The following is a 26,931-nucleotide window of genomic DNA, read 5'->3' on the forward strand; positions in this document are numbered from 1 at the left end:
AAATCCAGGCATGTTTTTAAATCAATCATAAACAGCATAATAAATGCAATATGAAAGCAACTGCAGAAACCCCAGAATATTAATTACATATAGATTTGGTTTACATTTTTTCATTCATTGAAAGTTTATGGTTAATTACAGCAATAGAAAATTTCAGAAAGTGTGTTCTGTCCCTTTCATAAGTAAATTTACAGAAATGTGCACAAGAACCAAACATACTTCAGCTGTGCTTTTAAGTCTGGTTTACAAATAGAAGATCTCCTGAAAAAACTGCTATATTTTAGCATCTAAAATAACAATAAAATTAATAACTGGAGGGGTTTTAACTTCAGTCATTGTGGGAAAGCACACTACGTACAGTTTGACTCAGTTTGGGTTTGCATCCCAGTTTCTTATCTCACTCCTGCACCTAAGTTGGAGTGAAACAACTTGAATGTCCTCAAATTTTGTCAATCTGAAGCCCTGAACAAAGTTTTTTAACCCAAACCTCACTCAGTTTCTTTTGGTGGCCAATTATTGGTTTATATTTGATGGCAATGCCAGGAGTTATTAAAAAAAACCCAAAGAATAAACAATTTTTTAGCAATTCTTTCTGCCATTTCCATACAAAATAGTGACAAATATTACTGCTTATTTCTTTTTTTTTTTTAGGAAAAACAATCGGAAGGCTGATTTTTATAGAAGTGTGCAACATTACCAACATTTAACTTACTTTTTGTTCTGCTTTCTTTTTGGTTTCTGCATCCATCCAGGTAAGCTCATCTAAGGTTTTTATAAAAACATCGCGTATATCTGCAATCATTTCCTCGACCTTGGAAAAAACATAAGTACATTATAAAGCCACAAAAAATGGTCCAGTTGTTTTTCCACAGGCATAGTTTATTATGGATTTGTTTTTCCTGCACTAGTTGCTTGAGTGTATGCTGTTTATGGGCCACACTCAAAATGTGGAGCTCAGGTTAAGGAGGACTTTTAGCCTGTTCTGTGGGAGGAAAGGGAATGGGTATGAGCTCACGAGGCAATGCAATTTAGTTATTCAGGTTACAAAAACCCTGGATACTCATCACGGATATCCATCCATGAGATGTTGTGCATCTGATCAAATTATGTTGTATCTGTCATCCACAAAAAATTATTTATCTTAAGCCTGGATTACAGTGGGAGCGATGGGAGGAAACTAAGGTTTAACTCTAGGTTAATTTTCAGCAATTTTCTGTGTGACTGCAGACAAACGGAAATAACCAGTCGTCCCTGCCCCAGGTTGGCAGGATGCGAGCTAGCATCAGTCTCAAAGAACAAGCAGCGACTGTTCGTTCCCGTAGCTGCTGTTCCTTGGGTGTGCCTGTTGGCTTGCACACGCTCCACCGCCGATGTGCCAGGGGTGCTTTGGGCTCAAGCCCAGCTCCCAAGACAAGTGGAGCAGGCAGAAGCCTCTCTCTCCTTCCAAGTGCACACATGTAATCGTCATATTTCATACATTACTTCACACTGTGGTCATTTACTGGGAAAGCAGGCCAGCTCAAGCCAAGCAGTGCAGAAGTACTTAGTGCAAAGGAATGACTCTCCTAGCACGTTCTTGTTGCCCCTCAGTGGTACACAGAGAGAAGCAAATCTGAAGGTTAGAGTTATTAGAAAGTCAATCTGCTCCATAGAAAAGGTCAATAAAAAGCATAATTAAAGAAGAACTGCAAGGTGACAATTACATGACACTTAGATGGCACAAAGGATAAGTTTGCTAAAAGCTTTACCACATGTTTATTGTCTCCTGCAAATGCTTCCTTCACATATAATCGTCCCACCGCGTTCTCCATGTTGCCATTGACATAGTTTGCGCAACGCCGCCACACAGCAGTTTCTGATGTCGTGCCATAAAGTGCCTGTGAAATATAAGCATTATGTAAAATGGGACATCTTGGCCCACATAAGGTGAAGCAGAATGGTGAGAGACTGGTGGATGCGTGACACCAAGTACCAGAACAGTGCTTTTCAAATCCACTCCAGCTATCAAGCACATATCATATAAATTATGTGTACACTCCAGCAGAAGCTTCAGCAAACACATCTAGCTTTCGTGTGCAAAATTCAAAATATATTAAATTTTTATATACTACAACTGTATAAAAAATTATCTGTTGCGGTTCACAGAAGTCATCTTTACCACTTCAAAAGAGATTAATTTCTGCACCTTGCGAAACGCATTCCTTGTGTCCTTGTAATTACGGCTTAGACTGTTGACAAGATCCATTATGAATCGCCAGACCATGTAATTTTGAAGGTCTCTGTTAAACAAAACAACAAGAATAATCTGGTAATGTTTTTAGGCTTTTTAAGCTTACTGGAAATAAAATATAAATTACAAAAATACCTAACATACCTACCTGGGACTGTATTTATTAAGAATAGACTTCAGCTTGATAAGGTAGTCTGGATCATAAACAATGACATATTCAGTGTTCTCAATGTTAATTTGTACAGTTGACATTATATCATTTATGAATTTTGACCAGTCGAATACCTGGAAAATGAATATGCATTATTATAAGGTTAAATCATAAAGGAACAGTACTTGGCTGTTTTTTCAAGTTTAAATATGTTTGCATTAGCACAAACGCTCTGCCTTTAGTTTTCCGAATATTTGCAGTGCTTGTAAATACAGTCATCATAATAATCCCTGATCTGAGATACCTTATAGCCTCCGTGTTCTAAAATCCTACTAAAACAGAGTGGTGTTTAACAGAAAGGGTTGAAACAGTGTCTTGATTTCAAACCAACACAATTATAAACGTCATGACCCTTTCCTTTTACTCTGGAAAAGCAGAAATAGGATTTTAAGTAACATTTGCAGTTGCCTTTTTGCTATGGCCAAGAAGTTTTAAATCAAAGCATGACTCAAAGCACAATTTTCAGTACAGCACGCCTCTGTATCTATGGGGCAATAAGATTTGTGGTATACTTGACAACCTGTTCTGGAACATATGGTAAGGGCTTGTTCTGAAGTATACTGGAGTCCCCAACAGGATTGATTTTAACAGGCTTTAAGCCAGACTCACTGAATCCATCCTCTAGCATGAACTTTCCTCTGCAAGTGCTGCTGCTGCTAGATTTGGAGAAGCAACAGATGCAATGCAGGTCGGGCTGCAGCGTGCTGTGACAGAGCAGCGTCGCAGTTCTTGTTCTTCCTGCCTCTGGTCTGAAACCCCCATTGCCTTTACACCGGCATTCACCTCTGTGATTACATCAAGCAGTACCTATGTAAATAATTTTCTGTTAAGTTTTCATCCTGCGGTTCCCATCCAGCCTGAACAGAGTGTCATTTTTAGTGTGTGGGCACTCACAGCTGGAAAAATCTTACTAGTCTGCTGATTCCCCTTGGCTAGTTTTTGGTTAGCAATTCCATGTGCCTCAAGCAGCAGACAGGTCAAAGGGCTGGCTGGCGAATGCAGGGCTATTCTCTTGCCTGCTAAGAGAACGTAGAGTGTGGTCATCACTCAGCTGCACGGCACTGGGATCTGACCTACGCAACCATGCTGTAAGTGAGCAAAGAAGCCCACTTGCCTACAGCACAGTTCTGTTCCTCCATCCCATAACCCAAAGCAAGAGAGCAGACGAACGGGCAGGTATAACCTCCGTATTGCCCTGCCGAGGAAGCTCACCCCTGCAGCTGCTGTCAAGCAAAGCACTATCACAAGTATTCAGTGCGTTACTGGTCTCCCTCTGTATGGTACCGGCAGGGAGAGGCAGATCCTTCAGCTTGGAATACTGCAGATTGCACAGTGTTACGCGTTCCTCCCATCTCTCCATTCCCTATTTCAGTAAATGACACTGATGTTACAGCTAACTCTATAGACACGGCTTCAAATTCTCCCTGCTGGCCAAGGTTTCCTAATCCACAGCTTCTGAGCACCATCCTTGGACTGAGAAAATGGTTCCAATCCAAGCAGAAGCTGAAAATCTTCATCAAAACTCTAGAGCTGCTCAGCACTTTTAGCTCCCTGGGTAGGAACTCAATTGGTAACAAAAAGGAAAGCGTTACACTTAAGAAAAACAAATAATCTTTGCGCTTTCTTCTCAATTTTTTTTTGCTGTTTTTTATAATATTTTTGTTCTGCCTATTACTCAGAAAAGTATGCTTATTTTTCCCAAACGTGTCTTTTGAGAGGAAAGCTTTATTGGAAGAGGTAACGTCTTTCATCAGACAAACTACTGTAGCTGAAGAAAGCAGATACACTTTCAGCAACAGAATCACTTCAAGTTTGAAAGAGAAGCAGAAAACTTCAAGCTAATCTTGGAATAATTGCTGTTCTATGCTTACACCAATACAACAATGCTACCAACTCCCATCAAGTGCCTTTTGAGCATTTTTGGATAAATTTAGAGCAGATGATGATTGCTGATCTGCAGCACTCCCCAGGAACTAAAAATAACCTGGGCAATACCACCCTGTGACAAGAGAATTAGTTTCTGACATTATGACTGTAATGGAAGCTGTTCAACTAAGACCTGAGGGAGAAGGTAAATTATGAAACAAATTAAGCTCAGCAGAAGTGAACTGTCATAATTCAAAGTTGAAGAATTTAAAGTCAATAAAAATAGCAGTGATTATGAAACCATGGTAGGAATAATTGTATTACATAGTACCTTACTAGCCTCAAAAGACTCAGTAATGCACTCCTGGCAGTCAGGCCACAGCGCTTCCCATACGACACGTTAGTTAACCTGCTCGCCTGTTGTGCAAAGTACTGAAGCAGAACTCATTTATGATAAAAAATATCCATGGCTCACAAGACATGATGTCACCGCTGAGGCACACCTATGTTATCAAGTCTTCGGCTGTTCTTTAGCCAGACTTGATGGTGCCATGAATTAAAGGTTATACTGCGCAAACGGCACGTGACTCAGGATAAGAGAAAAGGGAGAGCCAAAACATCCTGGGGGAGCTACAGCAGGAGCCCACATTATGGAGGGAATGTTGGAAAACCAGAACTTTTTGTTCTGAATCTGCAGCTCTGGATAAACAGAGAGGGCCTGAATAGTCACACTTGAGCAAATCTGAATCGATTGGTGCCTGCAATCTTAACTTTTGTCCTGGGGCCTCTGGAACTGCTCTGGTAATTATACTGCACTGATAATTTCTTTGTACTGTGTAAAGGATGCTGTCCTGACTTCCAGCACGGGTTATGTACGTGCAAGCTTTCCATTGAACCACAGAATCATAGAATCACTGGGTTAGAAGGGACCCACTGGATCATGGAGTCCAACCATTCCTAACACTCCCTAAACTATGCCCCTCAGCACCTCGTCCATCCATCCCTTAAACACCTCCAGGAAAGGTGACTCAACCCCCTCCCTGGGCAGCCTATTCCAGTGCCCAATGATCCCTTCCGTGAAAATGTTTTTCCTGATGTCAAGCCTGAACCTCTCCTGGCAGAGCTTGAGGCCATTCCCCTTTTTCCTATGTCAGTTTCCATCTCTTTCTGTCGAAGCAGAGGGGCATGATCTGCCTTCAAACTGGGAGAAACAGGGGGTACAAACCCACAGTCTCTTACACATAGTTCAATGTCACCAGATGTTTAGGTAACATGGTGTGCACATCAGGTATCTTATTCAATTTAAAACACGTCTAAGCTTAAGAAACAAATGCCTTTAAAAGAAAAAATTGTCAGGCTTCATTGTTTAATCTCATCAGTAATAAAATAAAGGTTAAAATATCAGATTATTGATCACTCACCTTTTTATCAATTTCCAATGAGAAGTTGCTTTGGAGTTGTGCCAGGGTCATTTTATTGTATTGCAAAAGGGGATCATTTCTGTCTTCAGATTTTGTCGTTGCCTATCAAAGTTAATATTGGGAAAATTACTAAGTACATCGAGTCAGTGCATAGGAATTTTGGTGAGCAGAAGTAAAACAAAAGAAAATGAGTATTTCTGGCTTAATACATCAACTGTAAAGTACCTTACATGTAAATATGGACAGCATTTTATAGATAAAAAGTATATAAAATGATAGATTAAATGAATTGCATTTCTGACAGTAAAATGGAGCTTTACTTTTTGGATTTCTTTTGCGTTAGAGCATCAACAGCTCCGGCTGTGCTGAAACACTGCTGGAACACAGACCCATATCACTCAAAGCACTTACTGACAGATACACTCAACACACCAGTGCGCTCATGATATTCACGGGACGATGCAAGGTGCAAAATCATGGGAGAAGGGAATAAAGGAAGGCAACCAATGTGTTGTGGTAGGAATGCAGTGTGACCACTCTGATCAGGACGCATGGGCTACCTGATGCTTCTTTCTGGAACCACTGTATAGAAATGGAGTCATAACTCCTAACTCAAGTAAGCTCTGTGTTAGCTTAGGCAAGGTGTTCTTGCAGCAGAGCATTAAGAATATGCATATATTAACACCTTGGTCTCTGGATACTGTTGAATAACCTTTCTTCTCTTTTCCTCAAATGCTACTGTGTCCCTTGTTAGGATGCTTCTGCAGGTTTCTGAAGTGCATTCTGATATCCTCTGTCACACCTTTGTTCTCACACAGAAGCACCCTCTGACAGCATCAGCACTAACTCCCCTCACACTCCATCCCCTCTTAACTTCCACTTTTTTTTGATGGCAAAGAGAGAAAATGCTGGTACACAACCAACTAGAGCAAAAGAGTGATCCTGTGATCCATAAGAGTAATTCATGGGAGAACCGACACTACTACTGCCTCGAGTATTGTTAACTGACTCAGGCAGGAGTAAGAATAGTAGATTTTATCCATTTGAACTGTTTTGAAAAAATCAGCCATGCCGAGTCTGATTTTATGTCTCTATATCTTTTCTTTAAAAAGATTTCTCTTCCGCTTCCTCTTTCCTAATCTATTGTGCATTCATTATTTTTTTTCTGTGTGTTCTTTAACAAATTCCCAAGAGCACAATGCCAGCTCTCTTCCAGTGACATTCCGGCTGGTGCTGGGTTTTTGATGAGAGAGGCTAAAAACCGAGGCACTAGCAGCTTACCCACCACCAACTGCACCCTCTGCCAGCAGCAGCTGCTGCAGACACATTTCAGCTGTGGTTTCCTTTCATACTCCCCTTCAAATCTTTCTCCAATGAATTCCTTTTCTTGTAATAACTTCCCATCTCTGATCTAAGCCCAGAGGTGTATTTCTCAGGGAAGAAAATCAAAATCAGATGGGTTTCGTTTGTACAAATGAGGGAGAACGGTCTTCCTCTGCCAAACACGCACCCTTACTATCAGTAAAATAGCTGAAGCTAGGAAATTTGTACTTGGCTTATTTACAGCCACCCTCAGCTTCAGGTTGTTCTGAAATGTTTAATAATCATAAGACATGTTTTTGCTCATGAATGCTTGAATTTCCATTTGTTTTCCTCCACGCGAGTTCAAATTCTAGCTATTTCTCCAAGGCATACTTTCATGGAGAACAGCGTGTGATTAAAAATGCACTCGGAACAATCAGCATTGTGGAGCAGCTTGTGCAGGACAAACATTACTTTGTGTTGCATGGCAGGCCAAGGATTGGAAATCTCCTGCTCTGATAACCAAACAGCCCAAGGGGAAAAAGGACAAAGGGAGACGAGGTCCAAAAGCATCTCCCAAAACTCCCTTTCCAAACCAGACTAAACAGAAATGGAGTGTGTGTCTCTCTCTTCCTTCTTTTAAAGGGCTTCTGTGCAGATTAGGATAAAACATTTTGCTGTTTGGAAAACAGCTAACTCAAATACTTCCCCTTGCTCCTTAGAAGGCATGTCTGTCTTCTTCTGTCTTTCTCTTGGGTGTTCCAAGTCACACATGTTTTTGGTCCCACCAAATAACATTAGCAAGGAAATTAACTCAGTTTACAGTGTGCTTTCTTAGATGTTATGAAAAAAAAAATCAAAGAATATTTTGAAAATGTTTTTCTTACATTGGCAATCTCTTTCTCCAGCTCCATAACTCTTCCCATTTGTTCAGAAATCTCATTCTCATTGACAGAAATGTTTCTTTCTTGTAGGATTAGTTTAGCTACAGAAATCATGAAATCAACATAGGCAGAACACGCCTGCAGGAAAAAACACACACATTTTAAAGAAAAATCTCTTCAAAGTGTAGCATTCCTTGATTATCTTTAAGATTTCATCTTCATTTCTATGAACTTCAGTTCTTCATCGCTTCCTTAAACAGTTTTACAGTAATATATTCTGAAATACTGGTGGATCACAAATAGAAGTTAGTTATGAAAATTCCCTCATGGAAAATTGCTGTAAAATTCGTAGCACTGTTCAAAGCTAAACAGTCTCAACTCCTGCACGGTGTTTCCATTATTTAAAATGAGACATTTGTACATCCATATTTAAACCATCACCCATATTTTTCCTAGCTCACTTTAATTACAACTTCCAAAAATATTGCTTCCAAAGAGCAATGTTCCCAGAAACATAAAACCAAGAGAAATGCTGATGGACTGTGTTGAATTAGCATGGTGAGAAGATTACTCCCAGGGGCAGTGTGCCTCCTCTCTTGCTTCTTAGAATAGTCAGAAATCACGCTGCCACATCTAAATGCAGAATAGCTCAATATACTATAGCTCAATATATTAAATTTAACATCGCAGAATTCACCAAGGGCAAGAGTGGAAATATGGAAGTGTACTCTCTTAAATACTACACTGCCGAATATCTCCAGATCTCATTATATTTTATGGAACTTAATATTATTCTAATTCCTCTTTGATATTCCACATACGTTTTGCTATCAACAGAAATGCTGTTTTCCATATACTTTTAAATTGCAAATAAAAGTACACAGTATTAGATTATCTATCTAATAATAAATCTATTTTATGCAAAATAGCATATTCTACTAGAACAGCGATAAAAACCTAGGAATAATAAGATGTGCACGCCATCAGCTTTATCAATGGAAATATTTTGGTCTGCTCAGTTCCTAAGGCAGCAGGATGCATCCCTTTAAGGAATGCTACTTTTATACAGCATTCTGCTGACTGCCTTCCTTGCCACCCAGCTCCTGTCAGCCTCCCCTACCTGCCAACAATGCTCTGCTGTACGTGGCTGTGTGCGCTGGAAAGCTCGGAGCTGCTCATGAAAAGAACTGACAGCAGACTTCAAAAAGAAGATGCTCATAGCATCTTGAAGGACTGAACTCTCAGTTATTTTTAATCAAGATACATTACTTTAGCAGAAAGAGAAAAGCCCACGAAACCACTGACAGCTACTGGCAGCGCATGTCAAACCTGTAAATACCATTTTAAGAGATCCAACTACAATTTATAAAAACAACCCCAAACCAGTGATGCATCAGAGACCTTCAGGTAACAATTGATGGACTTCTTTTGGCCTAAAGTGCAGATCATTATCCGATCAAGTAGCAAAGATCTAAGTCAGCTAATTTCAGATGGACTGTATTCAGTGGAAACCTAGATGTCAGAGTGACTCCAGTATGAGCAGAGGAGTCATCGATATTAAAAGAGAAAAAGATTTTTAAAGTATCTTGTTCTCCGATTCCACTTGTGGTGTCCTGTGGGGGGAAGCCCTGACAAAGCCAGAGGTGCAGGAGGCAGACAGCTCGTTTGCTGCACACAGCTCAGAGGCGAATGACACAGCAGGGAAACAGAGCCAAGAAAGGCTGCTATCAGAGTGCAGTGAGGGGAAGGAGGAACGTCTCCCGCTTGGAGCTTGTGAGAATATTATGAATCTGCCTCTCAGTGATAAATTTCTGGGTCTTTTTTTTAGAATACTTCCTCCTCCACTTTCCAGCAGTGGAAAGTCCTGTGATACTTTCTGGTTGGTCAGAGATTGGAACAGGAATTGTCTTTTAGTGCTGCAGTCAATGCAATATAAGGAAGGGAGCATATTGCGATACACGAGCCAAGTCCAAGAGGCCACAACACACGTGATGATAATGTAACTGAGCAGTTAATATGGTAATGATTGTCTTTACTAGCATACGATCTGTAATTAAATGTAATCAGTATGAGAGTATTAGCTGTTAGCATGTCAGCAAAATACTGACAAGCCCAAAATGTTTTGTAAGCTTTCTCATTGCTCCTGCATTTAATTACGCAGAAGAAATCTGTCTTATTATAAGGTTACTGTGGTAGCAGTTTCAGCTACCACATGACTTCAGTAAATACATACACTCCAGCCCTCAAGGACTTAAGCACATCCAGGATTAGCAACGAGGGATACACAGTGCCAGGGCTAACAGGTTGATGAAAACACGTACAAATAATAACTAAACATGAATTAAAGATGACCATACAAGATTTTAGGTATCTGCAGCAATTTTGACTCTATCCTGTACTTTACCTGCTGCGTTTTCATTCAGTAGTTGACTTAGAGGACTGTGATCTTCTCGGATCTTTCATGCAGAAAAGTGTCTGGTTCTGAACGGTTCTTTTTTTTCTTTCTAAGCCTATTACAAATGTGATTATTCCACCTGGATTCCACTGACACCTGCAGCACTTGCCAATCGATACCAGTCAATCATGGTTCAGAAACGGCATCCTTTTAGTAGTGACAGAACAGGGATGATCCACTGGCACTGATATTCTATCTCAAAATACTAACTTTGGCAGCTACGAGGTACCTCTTGGTTCACCTCTGAAGCCTGGCAGAAGCTGTATAACAAACCTGAGTTGTTTCATGTTAATTTCCTTCCAAGAGGGCCTAAAAAGCCAAGTAGCTGTTCCTCTTCTGACTCGCATAATCATAAAGGACTTGTGTGGAAAAGCTAATACTTTTCTTTCCCGCCACATATATGTTCAGTGATTACAAGAAAAATGGAAGAGAAAGGATGGGTAAACAGGAAGGGAGACAGGACGGGATAACTAGAGTGTAGTGATGCCAGAGGAATGTGCAGTCTTCTCATCCAGTGCAGGGACATTGGAGCAATGGAATCCAACTGGAGCCAGAACAAAACCCCTTGACTCCTGGTGCTTACAGGAACATCAAACTAAGCCACTAACATTTACGGCATAATATTCTAATGCCTCATCTTCAGGACACTTGTTACACTCCCTTCTGTTCTTAGCCAGCTTATTTCTCCCTGCCCTTAATTTCATTTCTCTGTACCCTCTTCATTTCCCTTTTGGCTCTCTTGCATTCTTGCACACTCACCCGTGTTAGAATGTCATTCTCCAGTCTGTCACACGTGCTATTCTCACATGCAGATCAACCTTGTTTAAATAATTGTCATTATTCACCAGTTCTCCCACGGTTTCCCAGAGGCAGGACTGGAATCTCTCTGGGAAGGACTGTTCCTGCCCTTTGCCTATCCCCACTCTTAAAGCTATGTCTGCCTTAAAAATATAGGCTAAAAACTTCAATGCAGTCACTGATCTGTCAGCTTCACCTTACCTCTCTGTATGCACCAGTGCACTCGTAGTAGTCACGAGAAGGCAGGCCAAGCCCGGGCTGATCAATCTATAAATTCAAATAAAAATGAAAAAGTGCTTCAGGACAACATGGCAAAGCACTGTACTGTTCTTTGGTCAATTATAGGCTGCTGATGCTCCACTCTTGCCAATTATCTTCTGGCCAAAGGGGAGTTTCTCTGCCATCCTGTTCCCCTCCTTTAATTCTTTTGACTCTCCTTATATTTCTGTCCTTCTTTTCTGTCTTCTTTATTCTGCTGCTGAACAATGCATGCTACGCGTAACCAGTGTGACAGCAGTGGATGCACAGAAGACAGAACAGTCCTCAGACAAGCCAAGCAGTTACTGCATCTTTGAAATTCCTACACGCAACGTACTCAAGGATCTATCTGCCCATTGACAAGAAAGATCAGACCTTTGCTCTTTTAATTGCTGCGTCTCAGTAGCGGCTGGTGAAGATTCACCATACATAACACTGTCTTCCTCCGGATTTGCCATTGTTGGAGATCCTCGTACATTTACAGGCAGGGCACTCTAATGGTACCCCTTATGCAAATGTCCTCAGCTACCTTCCTAGCTGCATAGCTGACTGCAGGTCCTGTTAGCACTCTGGTACCTGAATGCCTTGTAAAAACACATTCCCCGTTGTAGGCTTTCTGCCATTGGGACCGTAGCCAGGTTTTCAGTGACAAAGCTTTCTGCCTGAAGCGCATGGTAGAGAAATCGTGCTTACTTATTTGCTTGCATGCATATGTAAGTAGATTGCGTTTGTCTTCTGTCCAGCATACACATCAATTGTGTCTGTATGTCTATAAATATCTGTTACTCTCGTCTCACTCAAATTCACAGCGTATGAGATAAAGATGCTAACTCTGAGAATCAACAGGACACTGCGAAACTGATAATTTAGTTTTGAAAACTACTTCACAAACTCACCACAACTTACTGTGGTAAAATTCAAATCATTAACGTTTCTCCTGGTTAACATTTGTGTGGATGCCTCTAGTTACTTTGCTGCACCTTTATGATCAAGACAATGGCACCCAGGGAGACTTACATGAATGATGTATGCTGAGGAATTTTTATCGTCCGTGCCAACAAAAAAATTAATAAGGACTTTTTTCCCATATCTGGAGTTCAGCTGTGCAATAGCTCTCTCAGCTGTCCAAGCAGTACCTAAGCAAATGACAGGTATACTCAGTCTCCAATGCTGGTAAACAATGAAAAATACAATAATTTAGAAATTTTAACTGGCAAGGAAATAAACCCAGATTCTCTTACCATAGGAAGCTTCCCAGTTACTTGTTGCTACAGGCCAGTCAGATACATTTGGCAATAAACTGATTAAAGGCATTCCACCTCTGCTGTCGATGGCAGCTTTTGGAAAAAATATAACGAGTTACTGTGACATTTTAAAACACACTAATATTAAGAGTTCAGAGTAATGACGGTGAGAAACATGTTTTCACCATCACCATGACAGGAGTATGCTCTGATGTACAACTGTGCTTTAACGCTTAATTTTAAAACCATGTTTCAGTCACGACTGCAAACAGCATCTGTAAATCCTTGTGACTGACACTGAAGAACTGTTGTATTTTCACTCAGCAGATAGATAGAAATAACAGCTTTGAGAAGTATTAATAACATTAGAGAAACTACAAAAACATGATTTAGGAAGCACTGCTCACTCTTTTATTTATTCTCATCCCTGTGGCAGCATCTAGCTCAAATTCTTGAAATAAATGAAAAATGTCTTTCTTGAAGCCTGGTGTGCCAGTTGTTTTCCACCTCATCCCTGCTACTTTCCAAAAGTAAATTAGCTCCCATTCAGCTGAAAGGAATTGAATTTGAATATCTGAGCAAAGCGTAACTGAAGAGTAATGTAATCTCACATATAATATCAAAGCTAGTAAAACAAGAGATACAATCCTGATTTTACTACTGACGGTCTTATTTGACTCTACAGAGCAGACACAAAGGATTTCTGACAAATTATGCTAGGAACTAGGATATAGGTGCGGCTGACTGCAAAGATGGAATTCTTTGGATGATACTTGTATGTGCCATATGCAATAAATTCAGGAGACACTTACTTTCATTTATGCATGATCTGTACAGAGTTTTTGCCTTCTGCACTGCTGTTATGTCATTAGTGCTCGGTGTGTCGAGGACATCTGAAACGCACAAACAGTAAATATATCTTAACAGCTGATCTTTATTGGAAGGATACTTAAGGAATCAGAGGATACCACCCTGAGGACCAGAGGGTAGATGATAAGTACTCCAATTCCATCTCAAACTCCGGTGAAGCTTTGCCTTTTAAAAGCTGAGGAGAAAAAAAGCTCTGGAGACGATACGGCTTGCAATAGCATCAGTCTGTGTTAATGTGCTGAGCCTGAAGGAGTCAAGTAGATACATTGTGGGTCATCCTCAGTGAAACACAAATGCTCTGACTTCTCAGGGACAGCTATTAGGCGACGGAGCCATTGCGTGAAGAGAATTGCTAGACCTAAGTGCACCGGCAGGCTCTGGCTGCACTGCCCAGCCCGTGACCACCTTTCACCACAATTCTAATCTGCAACCTCTTCACTGCAGCCAGGAGTTTTGCTGTTTGTGTTCGAGGTCTGCTTTGATATGCTGCAGCTATGTGACTGTGGATCACACATCTGTGAGAACACCTAAGTTGTAAGAAAGAGCTGTAAGAAGCCTCATCTGGTGCCTCCACTTGTGCACCGTGTGTCCGTTGGCTCAGGAGCAGCAGTTCAGGCCAGGGCCTTGCCCATGACCCTTGCCCACGCCCTTGTGGGTAGGCTGGCCCTGGCCCTGCGCCTTGCTGAGCCCGACCTTGTCCGGCCAGCTCACCTGCAGACCTGCTGCAGGACTACGGACCTGCCTGGAGATCACAGGGCTGCTGGCTGAACCTGGTCACTGTCACCACAGCTGCTCTGCTCTTCAAGTTTGGGTCCTGTGGGACTGATCCCCTTGTCTGTGAGGCCTCTGTCCCCATCTGCCCCGAGTCACAGTTACGTCCGACCTCGGCTCCCCTCTTGCCTTCCTTGGAGGGAAGCCCACTTTTGCTGCTACTTTTCAGTTACTCCGATTACCACTTTACAATTGCTCAGCTCCACAGAAACCACAGCATTAAGGAACGCTGTGGCATCCACAAACTGCAAACCTGGCAAAACCAGAAGATACACAAAGTGGAAAAAGGACACTCAGTCTGGAGAGAGTGGTTTGGAGAATGTTTCATGAGTATAAACTGACTTCTTTGACTGTTATTTGCTTTGGAATGGGGTGAATACGAACCATTTGACACTACTACATTTTGTGGAAAAAGGAATATTTGTAAGTTTATGATGTGACTAGCTAGAAAATTGCTTGCCTGCTCTTTGAGATTTAGCTGATGGAATGCAGATATGCAGGACATGAGGCTGCCAAAGAGCAACTTCCAGCATTGCAGCTGAGTTGGACACTGGTAGATCTCTTTCTTCTTCACCTAGCTTGGCTGCTGTTGTTAGTGCATGAGGGCAATCACATGGATCTCAGGTGTTATGAGTCCAGATACCAGAAAGGTCAGGTCTGGTCAACTCCACCCCAATGTCAGACACAACAGCATAACTTCCACAGCATTCTCCAAACAAACATTTTGCAGTAGATTTGTCCTGAACCGGACACAAAGAAACTGAAATATTTGCTAGTATTTTAAGCTTTGCTAGACAACCACATCTTATTAGGATAACATGTAGGCCAAAGAAGAAACTTTATATAGTCCACAAACACAAACCTCACTGACCTTTTAAAACAACTTCTAGTTCGTCTCTTAAAATGTCAAAGTTACTATAACGGGAGCTGGTTTCTGGAATGACGTTCCTCTTAAGCCATCCTCCACAGGCATATTGGTAAAAATCATTACAAGGCTCTGCGGTGGTGTCCATGTTCTCAAGGATTCTGGCTGCTGTAGTACAAGACAAATCGAGGCACACAGAAAATACATGAATACATTTGTTTGCTCTGAAGAGGGGAGTAATAAATAATAATAATAAATATTTCTTTTAGTTTAGAATAGACTCAAGCCTACTTGAATGTTCTAAACCAAACAGAGCACTCATTAGTGAGCAACAAATTACTATTCCTTTACTGCCCATACGCATACACTGTGCTGCCGCCTGTGTTTGCTGATGGGTAAACTGATTATAGTGTTCCTACTCCCTGCACAGTTTTAAATAAAACATAGCATATTTCATCTACTAACTTACATTTCTTGGTATTGAAATGTGGTGAAAAGTGAACTTAAAATCATACGACATATGAGAGGTTAAGTATCCGCTGTAAAGTAATTTCAGCAATCAAGTATGACGTAGGCTCAGCTGAATCCAATCTATTTCGATAAAATAATGACTTTGTGGTACCGTTTAACTCCTTGTCAAGAATTTTTTCCTATTAGTACTTTCCTGAACCTGCGCTGATTTTTTTAGCCCTATTCCACATTTTATTCTAGAACTGATACTGCCTCTTGCTATCCCTATTGACCCTCCTGAGGCGGTTCATCAAAGACTAATGGGTCACTGACTAATCGTGACACGGGATTCTCCAGTGCAATCTGATTCCTTGAAGGGTTTCCCAGCTGCTGCTCATAAGCCTCCGGTCCGTTTTCTTGTTTGCATTCCTCTTCCACTTAAGACTGCTTTCTCCACTTGTACGCTACCACAAGGTCTCTCACAGAAAGGAGAGATGCTAGGAGTCAAGCAGGAGCTACTGATACCTCTGAATTTCCCAGGACACTGAATAGCCTTCCCATTTTTCAGACATTATTTTTAGTAAATGGTGAGGCTTGTGATTTCAAGTGCTCATTCCTCCCACATGGGTGAGTCAAATATTTATAGTTATTTCTCCAGTACTTTCAGTATTTTCCATGTCTGTTACGCTGGTGGAAATGAGAGGGGGACAGATAGGCTATAGTATTTATATTGACTTGCCTTTCCCACCCCCGCCTCGTTTTTCTTAGGATCCTCAGTTGGCTTAAGAGTGTTATATTTTAGGTCAACATCTGATGGTTTTATAGTGTTCCAGTGCTTGAAAGATGGAAAGAGCCACAAACACACACATTTTCTATTTTAGACTGCTTAAGTAGCAGTTATTTAAATTCTAATAGGTTAGTTTACGCGTATACAAATACAGACAACACATGGTGTATTTCTCATTACTCCACAGTACTGTTCTGATGAACGGGTGCTTTGGATTGTTCTTATTCTCACTTGTTTATTCAATTTCCTCTCACTGAAGAATGTAGAGCCTTATCTCAATTACTTTTAACTATTAATTTTATTGTAGTACTCCCGATTGCTAGTTGTTGCTTTAATAGCTTACAAATAAAGTTATAAACTGACATAACACCCAGTGACCTGAGGAGCATATAGGAGAAACACTCCCTGCTTACCTAGGTGAAACTGATATGAGAGAGATCAAAATTCCCTATTGTCATCAATCTGTGCTGCCTGAGCTGGGGAAAATCAGCAGAGAGTACTGTTCACATGTACAATGTGGTATCTTCATGTGCTCCACTGCAAGGGAGTTCACAAACCTTGATAACGTTCTCAGGCACTTACTGATATTTTAATCTCCATGCAACCCAATCCATTTTCATTACAGTTTTCCTTCTGGTCATTTATTTGAAGCTCTTCTATTAACTGCACTCTAAATTCTGTCACTATCTTCACTTTATTCTTTATCAATGGCTTGTATCGTAAGATTTTGAAATTCATTGCAAAAAGCTGTAACAGTATTGGTCGGTTCTGGTGGAAGGCATTGCCATTTCAGTGGCATTTCAGAAGAGCTATTCCTAATTATATTTCTTCAAAGACCACAGTAAGTTTTACAAAGTTAATACTTGTTGCTTTCTATCTGTATCTACCTGTCTAACTCTTCCTGTAGGTTACCCTAGTGGTCTGGAAGAAGGAGCCCATTGAAGATGGAACTGCCAAGAAACCCTGATTTAAAGTAATATTAAACTTGTAGATTAATCCCAGTAAAATTGTTATTAAACAGCAATAATACAGTCTATTTCTGTGGCTTAAGCACTTTACATTGCATTCCTTAAATATTAATTGATTTTGTTACTAAATTATATAATTCTGACAAACTCTTTGAACTGTTCTGAAGCTTGTGGCACACCAAAGGCCTGAGCAGGCACCAGGTAACCATTCTGGGACCCTGACTGACAGTGGTCTGCTCCTGGAGCTGAGAACTCACTTGCTCCAGTGGCCACCTAATCAAACGAGCCTTCTAGGTGATTAACTTCCCTAAGAAAACCATTTCAGTGCCTCACCGCCCTCAACATGAGGAATTCTTCCTAATGTTTAATCTAAATCTTGCCCCTTCCAGTTTAAAGCCATTAAAGGCATCCTTAATGGCTATCAACGGTCACGACTTTCTTTCTAATGTACCTTCATCAGAGACACGGCTTCTGCTTGACTTCTGGCTTGGAGATGGGTGGAGGGAGAAAGAGACATCTTCTGACTGACTTAAAGCATTTTATGAAGCTGGAGGCATTCTTTGAAGAGTCTAAGTCCCGAAGTAGCAGGACCCTGATGACTTTGTAAGGTCTGCCAGTATCACATCACCAGATTTTATAAGAAATAAGCTAAGAAAAATACACTACAAAAAATATTTTGATAAGCAGATCCCATGCCTCCATGTGCCATATTTGTCTGATATTAGGTGGGAATGTTACGTGGCAGTCATTTTGTTTAAAAATATATACATTAAGTTTAAAGGTAATTATTTTCATTCTTACCTGATTTTATACAGTCTGATGTCTTGCAAACCCCATCTAAAAGAGAATACAATCACATTTTTAATTCTTTTATGGATGTCAATATAATAAAACCTACTGTCAACATTATTTTCATTGACAGTCACTTTAGAAATGCATTTCATTGTGGTGTGCAGACGAAGGGACACTAAGTAAGTGAATATTTATTGGACCAGGCTCTAAAAAAGGTATCTTCATCCCCCTGGGGTCATTCAGCACTGGTCACTCATAATGTGGAATTTTCACAGTCAAAGTGAAATGTTCTTTCAATCAATTACAGGTGGGCAAAAATATTATTTTTATAACTAGAAATCTAGAGAAAAATAGCAGATGGCCTGCAGACAGTTGCAAAGTCAGTGTGAATTTAGCAAAGCCCTTCAACAACAAAAAGGTTTGGGAGGAATTAATTAAAAATTCTGAGACATTCACTCTGAAGTCTTCTAAACAAAGCACAAGGTCCAGGAACATGAAAGCGTTCCCTTTCTGAGACTTCAGAAATAAAACATCTTTTATTTTTCACTTCAGAACGGCATTTTTCCATTCCACGACTGAACTAGACGATAATGAAAAGTTTAAACAAAGTTATTAATGTACTTCAAAATGAAACAAAGCATTTCATTTCCAATGTAAGGAAAAATTCTAATTCGATCCCAAATGGAAATTTTAGCTTCTCTGTATTATATTGTCCAAAAATTATCAGGTTATTTACTCCTGAACTGAATTATTTTCAATTATTTTGGTATGGCTGCTGAGTCACAAAATGTCTTAGTATGACTACACTCACTAAGAGCCCTCACTGCAATAGCCTGTAAAGGGGAAAAAACAGGATTTTCATACATATTCAGGAATAGGGAAGAAGCACTGAGTTTGGTTTCCTTCAGCAGTGTTGTATTTTGTTGGTTTTAGCTTACTGAAGCATTAATTACAAACAGAAGTATTGCTAAGTCAGAACAAGCAGATGTTTTGTGTTTACTAATAAACAACTAATGAATTTATGGAGTCCTTGTGGAAAAAAGCAGTTTTGTGTCATGTCCAGCAATAAGGAGTGTAGATGCAGCTTTACATTTCAGGTAATTGTGTCATGCTGCCTAGTGACATGCATATGAAATACAGTTACAGTGCAGCAGCTATTAATCATCTCATGTTATATACTGAGAAAAGTACAATTTCATATTATTCAGAAAATAATTCTGAGCAGCCTTCATTATTTTACTTAGTTAATATTTTCTGTAGCACAGCTCCATACACATGAACCAGTCTATTCTAACACAACTTTGTAATATAGAATCATAGAATAGTTTGGGTTGGAAGGGACCTTAAAGCCCATCCAGTTCCACCTCCTGCCACGAGTAGGGACATCTCCCACTGGCTCAGGCTGCCCAAGCCCCATCCAACCTGGCCTTGAACACCTCCAGGGATGGGGCAGAGAATTTACTAAAGCATTCTCTCAATTTCTTTAAATACTTTCATATTCATATATATCTGTACATTCAAAGAAAGCTTACATGTACTCACCATCATATGTTGCATACAGAACACTCATGGTGATGGTGGCAATGGCCAGCAGGACCACCACAACAGCCAGCCCTATCTCCAGGGCACTCCATCGCAGTTTTTTCTTTGGTTTTGGAGTGTTCATTTCAGTTATATCCATCTGGCTTTCTGACTTGCCCATAACCCAGCCTCTGAAAAGAAAAAGGGAAAAAATCACTGGAGGACTTACACTGAGCCATAGGTCTTGAAACTGGCTCCTCCACTGCACAGAAACAAAGATGTTTTCTGGGTGAGTTTTCAAACTACCCCCAACACTACTAGAATGCCAGTCCTGTAATTAAAAATTCTCACACACGCACATACACACAAACACACACATACCATGCGCTACTTGTCATCTACAGAAAACAGAAGAGTGGTCTTCCTTCACGTGAAGTGGCCTCCAAATAGAAAAGGGAGGCCAACAAGCCCAAACCTATTGTTTAAACATACCCGTGTGGTTCAACCTCGTATGATGGTACAGGAGTCTGCAAGCAAGCAAAAAGCAAGTCTCTCTGCTTGAATAAAAATTAACTTAATCTGACCATTACTTATCTAACACCAAAGGTCAAAATGCACCATTGTGCTTCGCTGCCATTTCTTAAAATATTATGTAAGCAATTCTTGACTGCAGCTTCACAGCTGTCTCTAAAAATAGAAAAAAAAAGAATTCAGGCTCTGCTGGGAGCCTGTCAGATTCACACTGAAGACAGCGAGTCTTCACAGTAATTTTTAAAGCAGCGTGGCGAAGTCACCTCTTTTGAGGTTTGAACAGTGTAAATTAGAAGTAACTACAACACCTCTGTGCTAAGCTAAAGGAATTCTGAATGGACTCATGCTTGCTTGTGGAATGTGTACGCAATAGTAGATTTTAAGATGGTATTTCTGTGGCTCTTTAGAGAGAACCTGGCCCCCTTTGCAGTGCTGCTGGGGTACAATTCATTGCTCTCTCTTCACCTGCTCCCACTTATTTAGGGCCAGACCTTCCTCTGCTGGCAGAGATCCAAATTCCTGAACACACAGCGATGTATTTCTCAGCATTTCAAAATGAAAACTCAACGGTTTCTAAGCACAGCATTTCCGGGGATCTTTAAATACACAGACAGAGCGCACCCCTTTTTCCCTTTCCATTCAACGAGGAAGATTAGGAAAGTTCCACTGGGATAAATAATGGAAACACCTATGTTCACGAGATCCTGCACAAGAAGGTCAACGGGTGGTGCAGGTCAGGCATTCAAGTCCTCTTGTATTCACCACACCCCCTTTTCCACACCCTCAGGGCATTCAAGTCCTCTTATATTCATCACACTCCTTTTTCCACTCCCTCCAACAGCAGTTAGGGACCCTTTCTCCGTTTCTGCATCCATCCAAGTCTAAGACTTGAACATAATTATTTTAAACTGGTTTAACTGCATTGCTGGCCTATACTCACCTGTCCCAAGTTGCTACAATCTTTCAGGTATCCAGTCTTTACTTTTCCTCTGGACCTTCTGTTTCTGCCTGCCTGGTGTTCCCTAGTTCGCTTAGTTCCTTAGACAGTACCTGTCTTCCACTCGTTGATGCCCGCCTCACCTAGAATGCCAGCCCCTCCAAAAGCATGTCACTGACTTGTATATGTTCATCAGTCATACAAAGATAGCAATTAACTCGGTGTTATGGACCTAAGTAAACAGAGATTTTCTGTTCCACCTGTTTAGTCAATACCCGTCTCAGCGGATCCTCGGACACGATCACACTAACGCTGTTTCTCTAAATGAATGAGAGAACACTTGACTTCAGTGTCTCATTTCCCCTTATTTTCACTACTCCCTGGACATCAAGATGCCAGAGTCACAGGTCCCCTGTGGCTCAGGAGGGTGGAATCCTGCAAGGTGTGCCCAGCCTCTGTCTTTCCACACCCACAGGGACTATTGCAAACACTTTCATTCTCCTCATAAGCTGCTGTTTTCCTCTGAAGAGTAATTTTTGATCAAGTAAGCAAGTGGTTTCTGAGAGACAGAACTGAAATCCCACAGCACCATACAAAAGCACGCTATGTAGAGAAATTTGCCCTGCATTAACTGCTAGCTACAAATCCATAATCACAGAAAAAGCAAATTAAGCAATATAACCTCTTCACTTCCAGCCATATTAAACAGCAAAAAAAAAAATAATCTTATTTATATTGCTAAATATTATATTGTTCAGGGGACTGACAGGTCCCCTGAACACTAGGAGCCTAAATTATGAATTTATGCTTATCTTCAGACTCTGAGGGGGTCTTTACAGCACTGAAAACACCGTTCATCAGAGCAGCAAGAAACAGCACACCTTTCACATCCAAACGTTCCTTGCAGTCAGCTCTAAGTTCTTCCCAGTGAGCTAATCTTTCTGTTCTGCAGCTTTCCTCGTGCTTAAAGGCATCCACTGACTAATTTATCCTTGTAGTCATTTAGAGAACTTATCCCACCTGCATTAACGAACACCAGGTAAAAGCTGCTTTATGTGCTAATTGCAAACACAGCCAAAGTGTGAGAATAATTTAAGTAGATACAAGTGAAGGTATTACGGTTTTCTGACGTTTTAGCTTTTCTGTGATTCCCTCTGCCCACAACACTCAAGCGTAACAAAGAGTTGGGAGTTATTTTGGCTGATCCTGGTCTCAGTGCCACACGGAGTTAACGCATCCCCTCTCATTTTGGGACGTACGTGTTGATAAAAATCGAGTTGTATCTCACTGGGTTCTCAGCGCGGTCCCCACGGAACGGGCAGCACATCACAAGAACGCTTCTTTTTCAGTTGTCCCGTTAGCGTACGCTGCGGGGATGCGCTGCCCCAGGCACGGGGAGAGCGGGGGACAACCGCGAAGGGCGACCGAGGGCCACGGGGCATCGCGACAGCGGCCCCAGCGCGGAGCTCCGAGGCGCGGAGCTGCCCGGGCGTGGAGGGGCTGGCGCGGAGCTCCGAGGCGCGGAGGCTGCTCTGGCGCGGAGCTCCCGCAGCGTGGAGCGGCTGGCGCGGAGCCGCCGGGGCGCGGAGGGGCGGGCACGGAGCTATCCCCGTGTGGAGCTTCACAGCGCGGAGGCTGTCCCGGCACAGAGCTCCGAGGCGCGGAGGCTGCCCAGGCGCGGAGCTCCAGGGCGCAGAGCCCCAAGGCGCGGAGGCTGCCCCGGTACGAAGCTGCCGGTCGCGGAGCCGCCCGTCGGCGCAGGCTGCGCTGGCAGCAGCGCGGGCTGTAGCGCCGCCGGGTGGCGCCGCGGTCCGGGCGGGGAGGACGCGGGGTCCGGTGCCGCCGTGCCGGGGCGTCCCGCGGTCTCGGGGCGCCGCTGGAGGATGCGCGGAGGCTCCCGTCGGTCCGTCCGCTTGCGTTACTACTCACCGTCCGGCGCTCGCAGAGTTCCGGCGCCGCCACGCGCATCCCCGGGAGCGCGGGGCTCAGCGGGTGCCGGGCGGCGGGGCTCAGGCTGCGGGGGGCGCCCGCATCGCCGGGACATCCAAGCCCCGGAGCAGCGAGAGGAGCGGCAGGAGCAGCGGTTGTGCCGGTGACCCGAAGGCTTCTTCCTCTCGGCGAGCATAAAAATGGGACGGGGCAGGAAACAAACAAACGGTTCCCCCCCTCCCGAGCGCTCCGGAGCGCCGTTCCCGGGGGAGCTGCCCCGTTCCCGGCTCCCTCTGCCGCGGAGGAGGCGCAGGGCGCCGCGAGGGAGCTGCCGGCGCCTCCCTCCCCTCTCCCGCTTCTCAGTTCTTCCCCGTCAGTTCAAGAGAAGGAGGTGATGCGCCGGGAAGGTTCGCGGAGCGATGCCTGCCGCCCGTTTCCATGCAGACTCATCCCCCTCGCCAAATGAACGCAGTCACATTCCCTCTGCAGGGTCTGACATCGTTCCCCGAGCGATTTCTTCTCGGGAGGGAGGCAGCTTTGACTCCTTGCACGCTCCAAGCTCTAAGATTTCCCAGCCAAACAGATACTGAAAGATATTTCTTTCTTTCTTACTCAGTTTCATTTTTATTGTTTCATTTTTTTGCTAATAAGTCAGGAAACACCAGAATCATAGAATAGTTGGGGTTGGAACGGACCTTTAAGGTCATCTAGTTCCAACCCACAGACCACCTAGTTCCAAACCCCAGAAGAAGCAATATCAGTTGCGCTCATTCCTTTCACTCAAAGCAGGTTTCACCCTCTCTTCCGCTGCCTTCCTCGCATCACCCTTTTTACCTCTGAGGCAGCTGAAATTTCTGAAATCTTTTGTTCCCAGTTACACTCACTGAAATGCTGCTTGAGAGGGGCAACCTCGCTCCTCTCAAAGGAGGTGGAAACGGAACACTGACTTCTTTACGGAACTGCACAGCATTGATCTGCAGAGCAGATGCAATGAAGAAGGGAGGCCGGTAAGGTATTAACTGAGCATTGGCTGTGAAAATGAAGCACTTTGCACAGTGAACATCTGAAGAAGGAACAGGAACAAGTTAAGGTTTTACTCACGAAAGAGAAAAGGCAATAGAAGTACCCAACCTAGGCAGCAAAAAACATTTCAAAGTCAAGAGAACAAAAGTACTGCATTTTCATACAGCCAGAAGTGGGGGAAATGCTGATTATATCCTCCGCAGAATCAGTGTTCAAATTAATATAAATATCTCCCTGTCAACCTTCCCTGCATTAATTCTTGAGGAGTTTGATTCCGGTGACTACAACAAGCCGTCCTGCAGATCAGCCCTGACACTACCTGGTGTCTTAAACTCAGCCTGACACAAACAATGGAAAATCTCACCCAGCACCACAAGAGTAGAGGAGTTCCTTAAGGAGTCATAGAATAGCTTGGGCTTGAAGGGACCTTAAAGCCCATCCAGTTCCACCTCCTGCCACGAGTAGGGACATCTCCCCCTGGCTCAGCTGCCCAAGGGACATCCAACCTGGCCCGGAACCCCTCCAAGGATGGGGCAGCCACAGCTTCCCTGGGCAACCTGGGCCAGGGCCTCACCACTCTCATGGTGAAGAAATTTCTCCTTATGTCCAGTCTAAATCTGCCACTCTTGAGTTTATAGGAGTTCATTATCAATGTGTGTGATTTTGTGAGAGATGTCTGTTGCACGGCCTTAACTACAATAAAGCTTGAAAAGCAGAGGGAGATGTGTGTGAGCAGACTAAAATAAAATGGCAAAGAAAAGACTTGTTTCAAAAATTTCAGGTGAACAAAAAAAGCATAACTGCCGAATTCACCACCGAGAGAGAAAAAAAGAGAGAAACTTAACTGGAAATCCGTAAATAGTTCAAAGGGGACTTACTTGCCTGACAGGCAGGTGGTGTGAGTTTCCACTCTTGTAGGATCTTGTGCTTGGAAAGAGGGATTAGACCTTTGCATGTACGCAGGCTACAGGAGGTGACCTGGGAGTCACATGCTGAGATTCCTGTTTGAGTCTTACTTAGGGAAAACTCCTGTCGAGTCAACAGTGTAAGATCCTGCCTAAGAATAAGCAAAGACTTATCATCTATGCTCTCGTTGACAACTGGAGAAGCAAGGTTTGCAGTAGGAGATGATACCTTGTATTAGGCCTATGAAACGCTCTTTGGTCAGCACAGCCCTGCCGTGGCCACGGGACGGCTCTCCTGCTGCATTCTTTCACTGGCCTTCAAGCTCCACATATGAACAACTTACACAAATTCCTAGATATAACCAATAGTTTATTTAGTCGTTTTTATGCCTTATAATTTGAGGGATAGTAAGAAACAGATAGCTTTACTCTATTAATGGAAATGCCCTACAAATTGCTGGGGTGTACAAACAGTGCCAGGATGAACCAAAGCGCAGATTACACCTCGTATTGATTCCAGTCAAAGCCAAGTGCTTGCTTTCCTTTTACTCGCCTTCCTCTTTCTAGTCCTGTAATTTCACAAAGATGAGATAAGAAACAAAAAACGCAAACCAACAACAGAAAGTTCACCCCGGAACTGAGAAAAAAAAAAATGATGAAACCCTCACACAGACAGATTAGAATAGTTTGTCCTTGTGACCTTCCTGAGTTTTCTAAGGCTTTCTGTGAGAAAGACAGTAAGATTATGAGTTTGCAGGTTCATCCTTTAGGGGTAAGTTTAATGGGATCTGGCACTACTGCTGACAGCTCTCGGGTCTTCTGGTGGACAACCACCAGGCTGAAACAAATACGTGGTAAATTTACAGAGCCAAGTAAATCTCAGTATAAGATTTAGAGAATTAAATAATGAAAAAGAGAAGAGTTAATGAAAAAGCACACTGTCATTATATCAATATCCTTGAAAAGCAGAGGTTTCTGCTCAATACTAATTCAAGAGGACATAGCAGTACTATCTTTTGAAAATCAGTGGCTAGGGGAGTGTGCTCTTGCAAAAACTGTGCCCACAAGAAGTTCAGAACTGCATACAAAAATGATTGCACTGTCCAGCCTTCTAGAAAAACAAGCTGCGTCACAGTAGCTCCACCTGAATTCTTCATCAAGTGAAGGAAAGCCAATAACTCATTCAATATTGTTTTCTCCAGTCAGTCCGAACTGACAACAGTAAGACCTTATTCCCAGCATGACCTCTGGATGACATTTAGGAAATCAGGACTCATTTACATTACTGTGAAACAACGCTGATGATACTTGTTGTATTTCCCTTTGGGAAAGCTCTTTCCCAAAGTAACAAAGTCAACATTCAAGAAACAAACAGCTGCCAACATTAATGCTGCTTGTGTGATTTTGACCACCCATCTTAATCCTGCTGATCTCCTCTCCCTGTGAAGTCCTGTGTCACAGGAAGGAGAAGAAAATGGAAAACCTCGTGCCTTCCCTCCTTGGCCCTGTGTGTGTCCAGTGCAGTTGGACTCTGAGAGACTTTAGATGCTTAAGTCTAACTCTAATGAGTGTCTACTCATTTGTTTTGTTTTGGGGGTTTTTTTGTTTGTTTTTTGGTTTGTTTTTTTTTTTCTCTCAGTAGGTTTACAATGAATCCAATTTCTTATTCAGGGAACTAAACAGCGTAGGTCTCAAAATATTTGCTTCAGTGCTTTAATTATTCAGGTCTAATTGTGTTGTATTACAAAGCTTTGTCTTTGTCAGTCGACAGGCTTCGTGGTGTAACTGATTTGCAGGTGTTTGTGAGCCTGATAAAATGCTTGGCTGAAAAGCTGCTTTTTTTTTTTTGGTTGTTTTTGAGCTTGCCTAAAAGCCACACACAAAGCTTCAGTCAACACGGGCTAAACGGCTTT

The 26,931-nt window shown here is 42.3% G+C and overlaps 1 protein-coding gene across 5 annotated transcripts in view; it reads right to left on the bottom strand.

Moving 5' to 3' along the window:
• Window positions 1-26,931, bottom strand: part of MME (membrane metalloendopeptidase) — a 49,666-nt gene that overhangs the window by 16,391 nt on the left and 6,344 nt on the right. Inside the window, exons 1-14 of one of the 5 annotated variants that reach the window (XM_054074345.1) lie at window positions 23,975-24,055; window positions 19,715-19,884; window positions 18,182-18,217; window positions 15,182-15,343; window positions 13,482-13,562; window positions 12,667-12,762; window positions 12,443-12,561; window positions 11,369-11,434; window positions 7,918-8,052; window positions 5,729-5,830; window positions 2,379-2,515; window positions 2,186-2,279; window positions 1,749-1,877; window positions 713-811 (exon numbers count right to left, since the gene is read on the bottom strand). In XM_054074345.1, the coding sequence (XP_053930320.1) occupies window positions 713-811; window positions 1,749-1,877; window positions 2,186-2,279; window positions 2,379-2,515; window positions 5,729-5,830; window positions 7,918-8,052; window positions 11,369-11,434; window positions 12,443-12,561; window positions 12,667-12,762; window positions 13,482-13,562; window positions 15,182-15,343; window positions 18,182-18,217; window positions 19,715-19,874 (1,416 nt within the window). In that variant the 5' untranslated portion in view covers window positions 19,875-19,884; window positions 23,975-24,055. Of the gene's footprint in view, window positions 1-712; window positions 812-1,748; window positions 1,878-2,185; window positions 2,280-2,378; window positions 2,516-5,728; window positions 5,831-7,917; window positions 8,053-11,368; window positions 11,435-12,442; window positions 12,562-12,666; window positions 12,763-13,481; window positions 13,563-15,181; window positions 15,344-18,181; window positions 18,218-19,714; window positions 19,885-20,074; window positions 20,323-23,090; window positions 23,298-23,974; window positions 24,056-26,931 lie in introns of those variants that run through there. The other 4 variants (XM_054074341.1, XM_054074344.1, XM_054074343.1 and 1 more) reach the window with 4 other exon arrangements.

This window comes from Cuculus canorus, chromosome 9 (assembly GCF_017976375.1).
Source record: "Cuculus canorus isolate bCucCan1 chromosome 9, bCucCan1.pri, whole genome shotgun sequence".
NCBI lineage: Eukaryota > Metazoa > Chordata > Aves > Cuculiformes > Cuculidae > Cuculus > Cuculus canorus.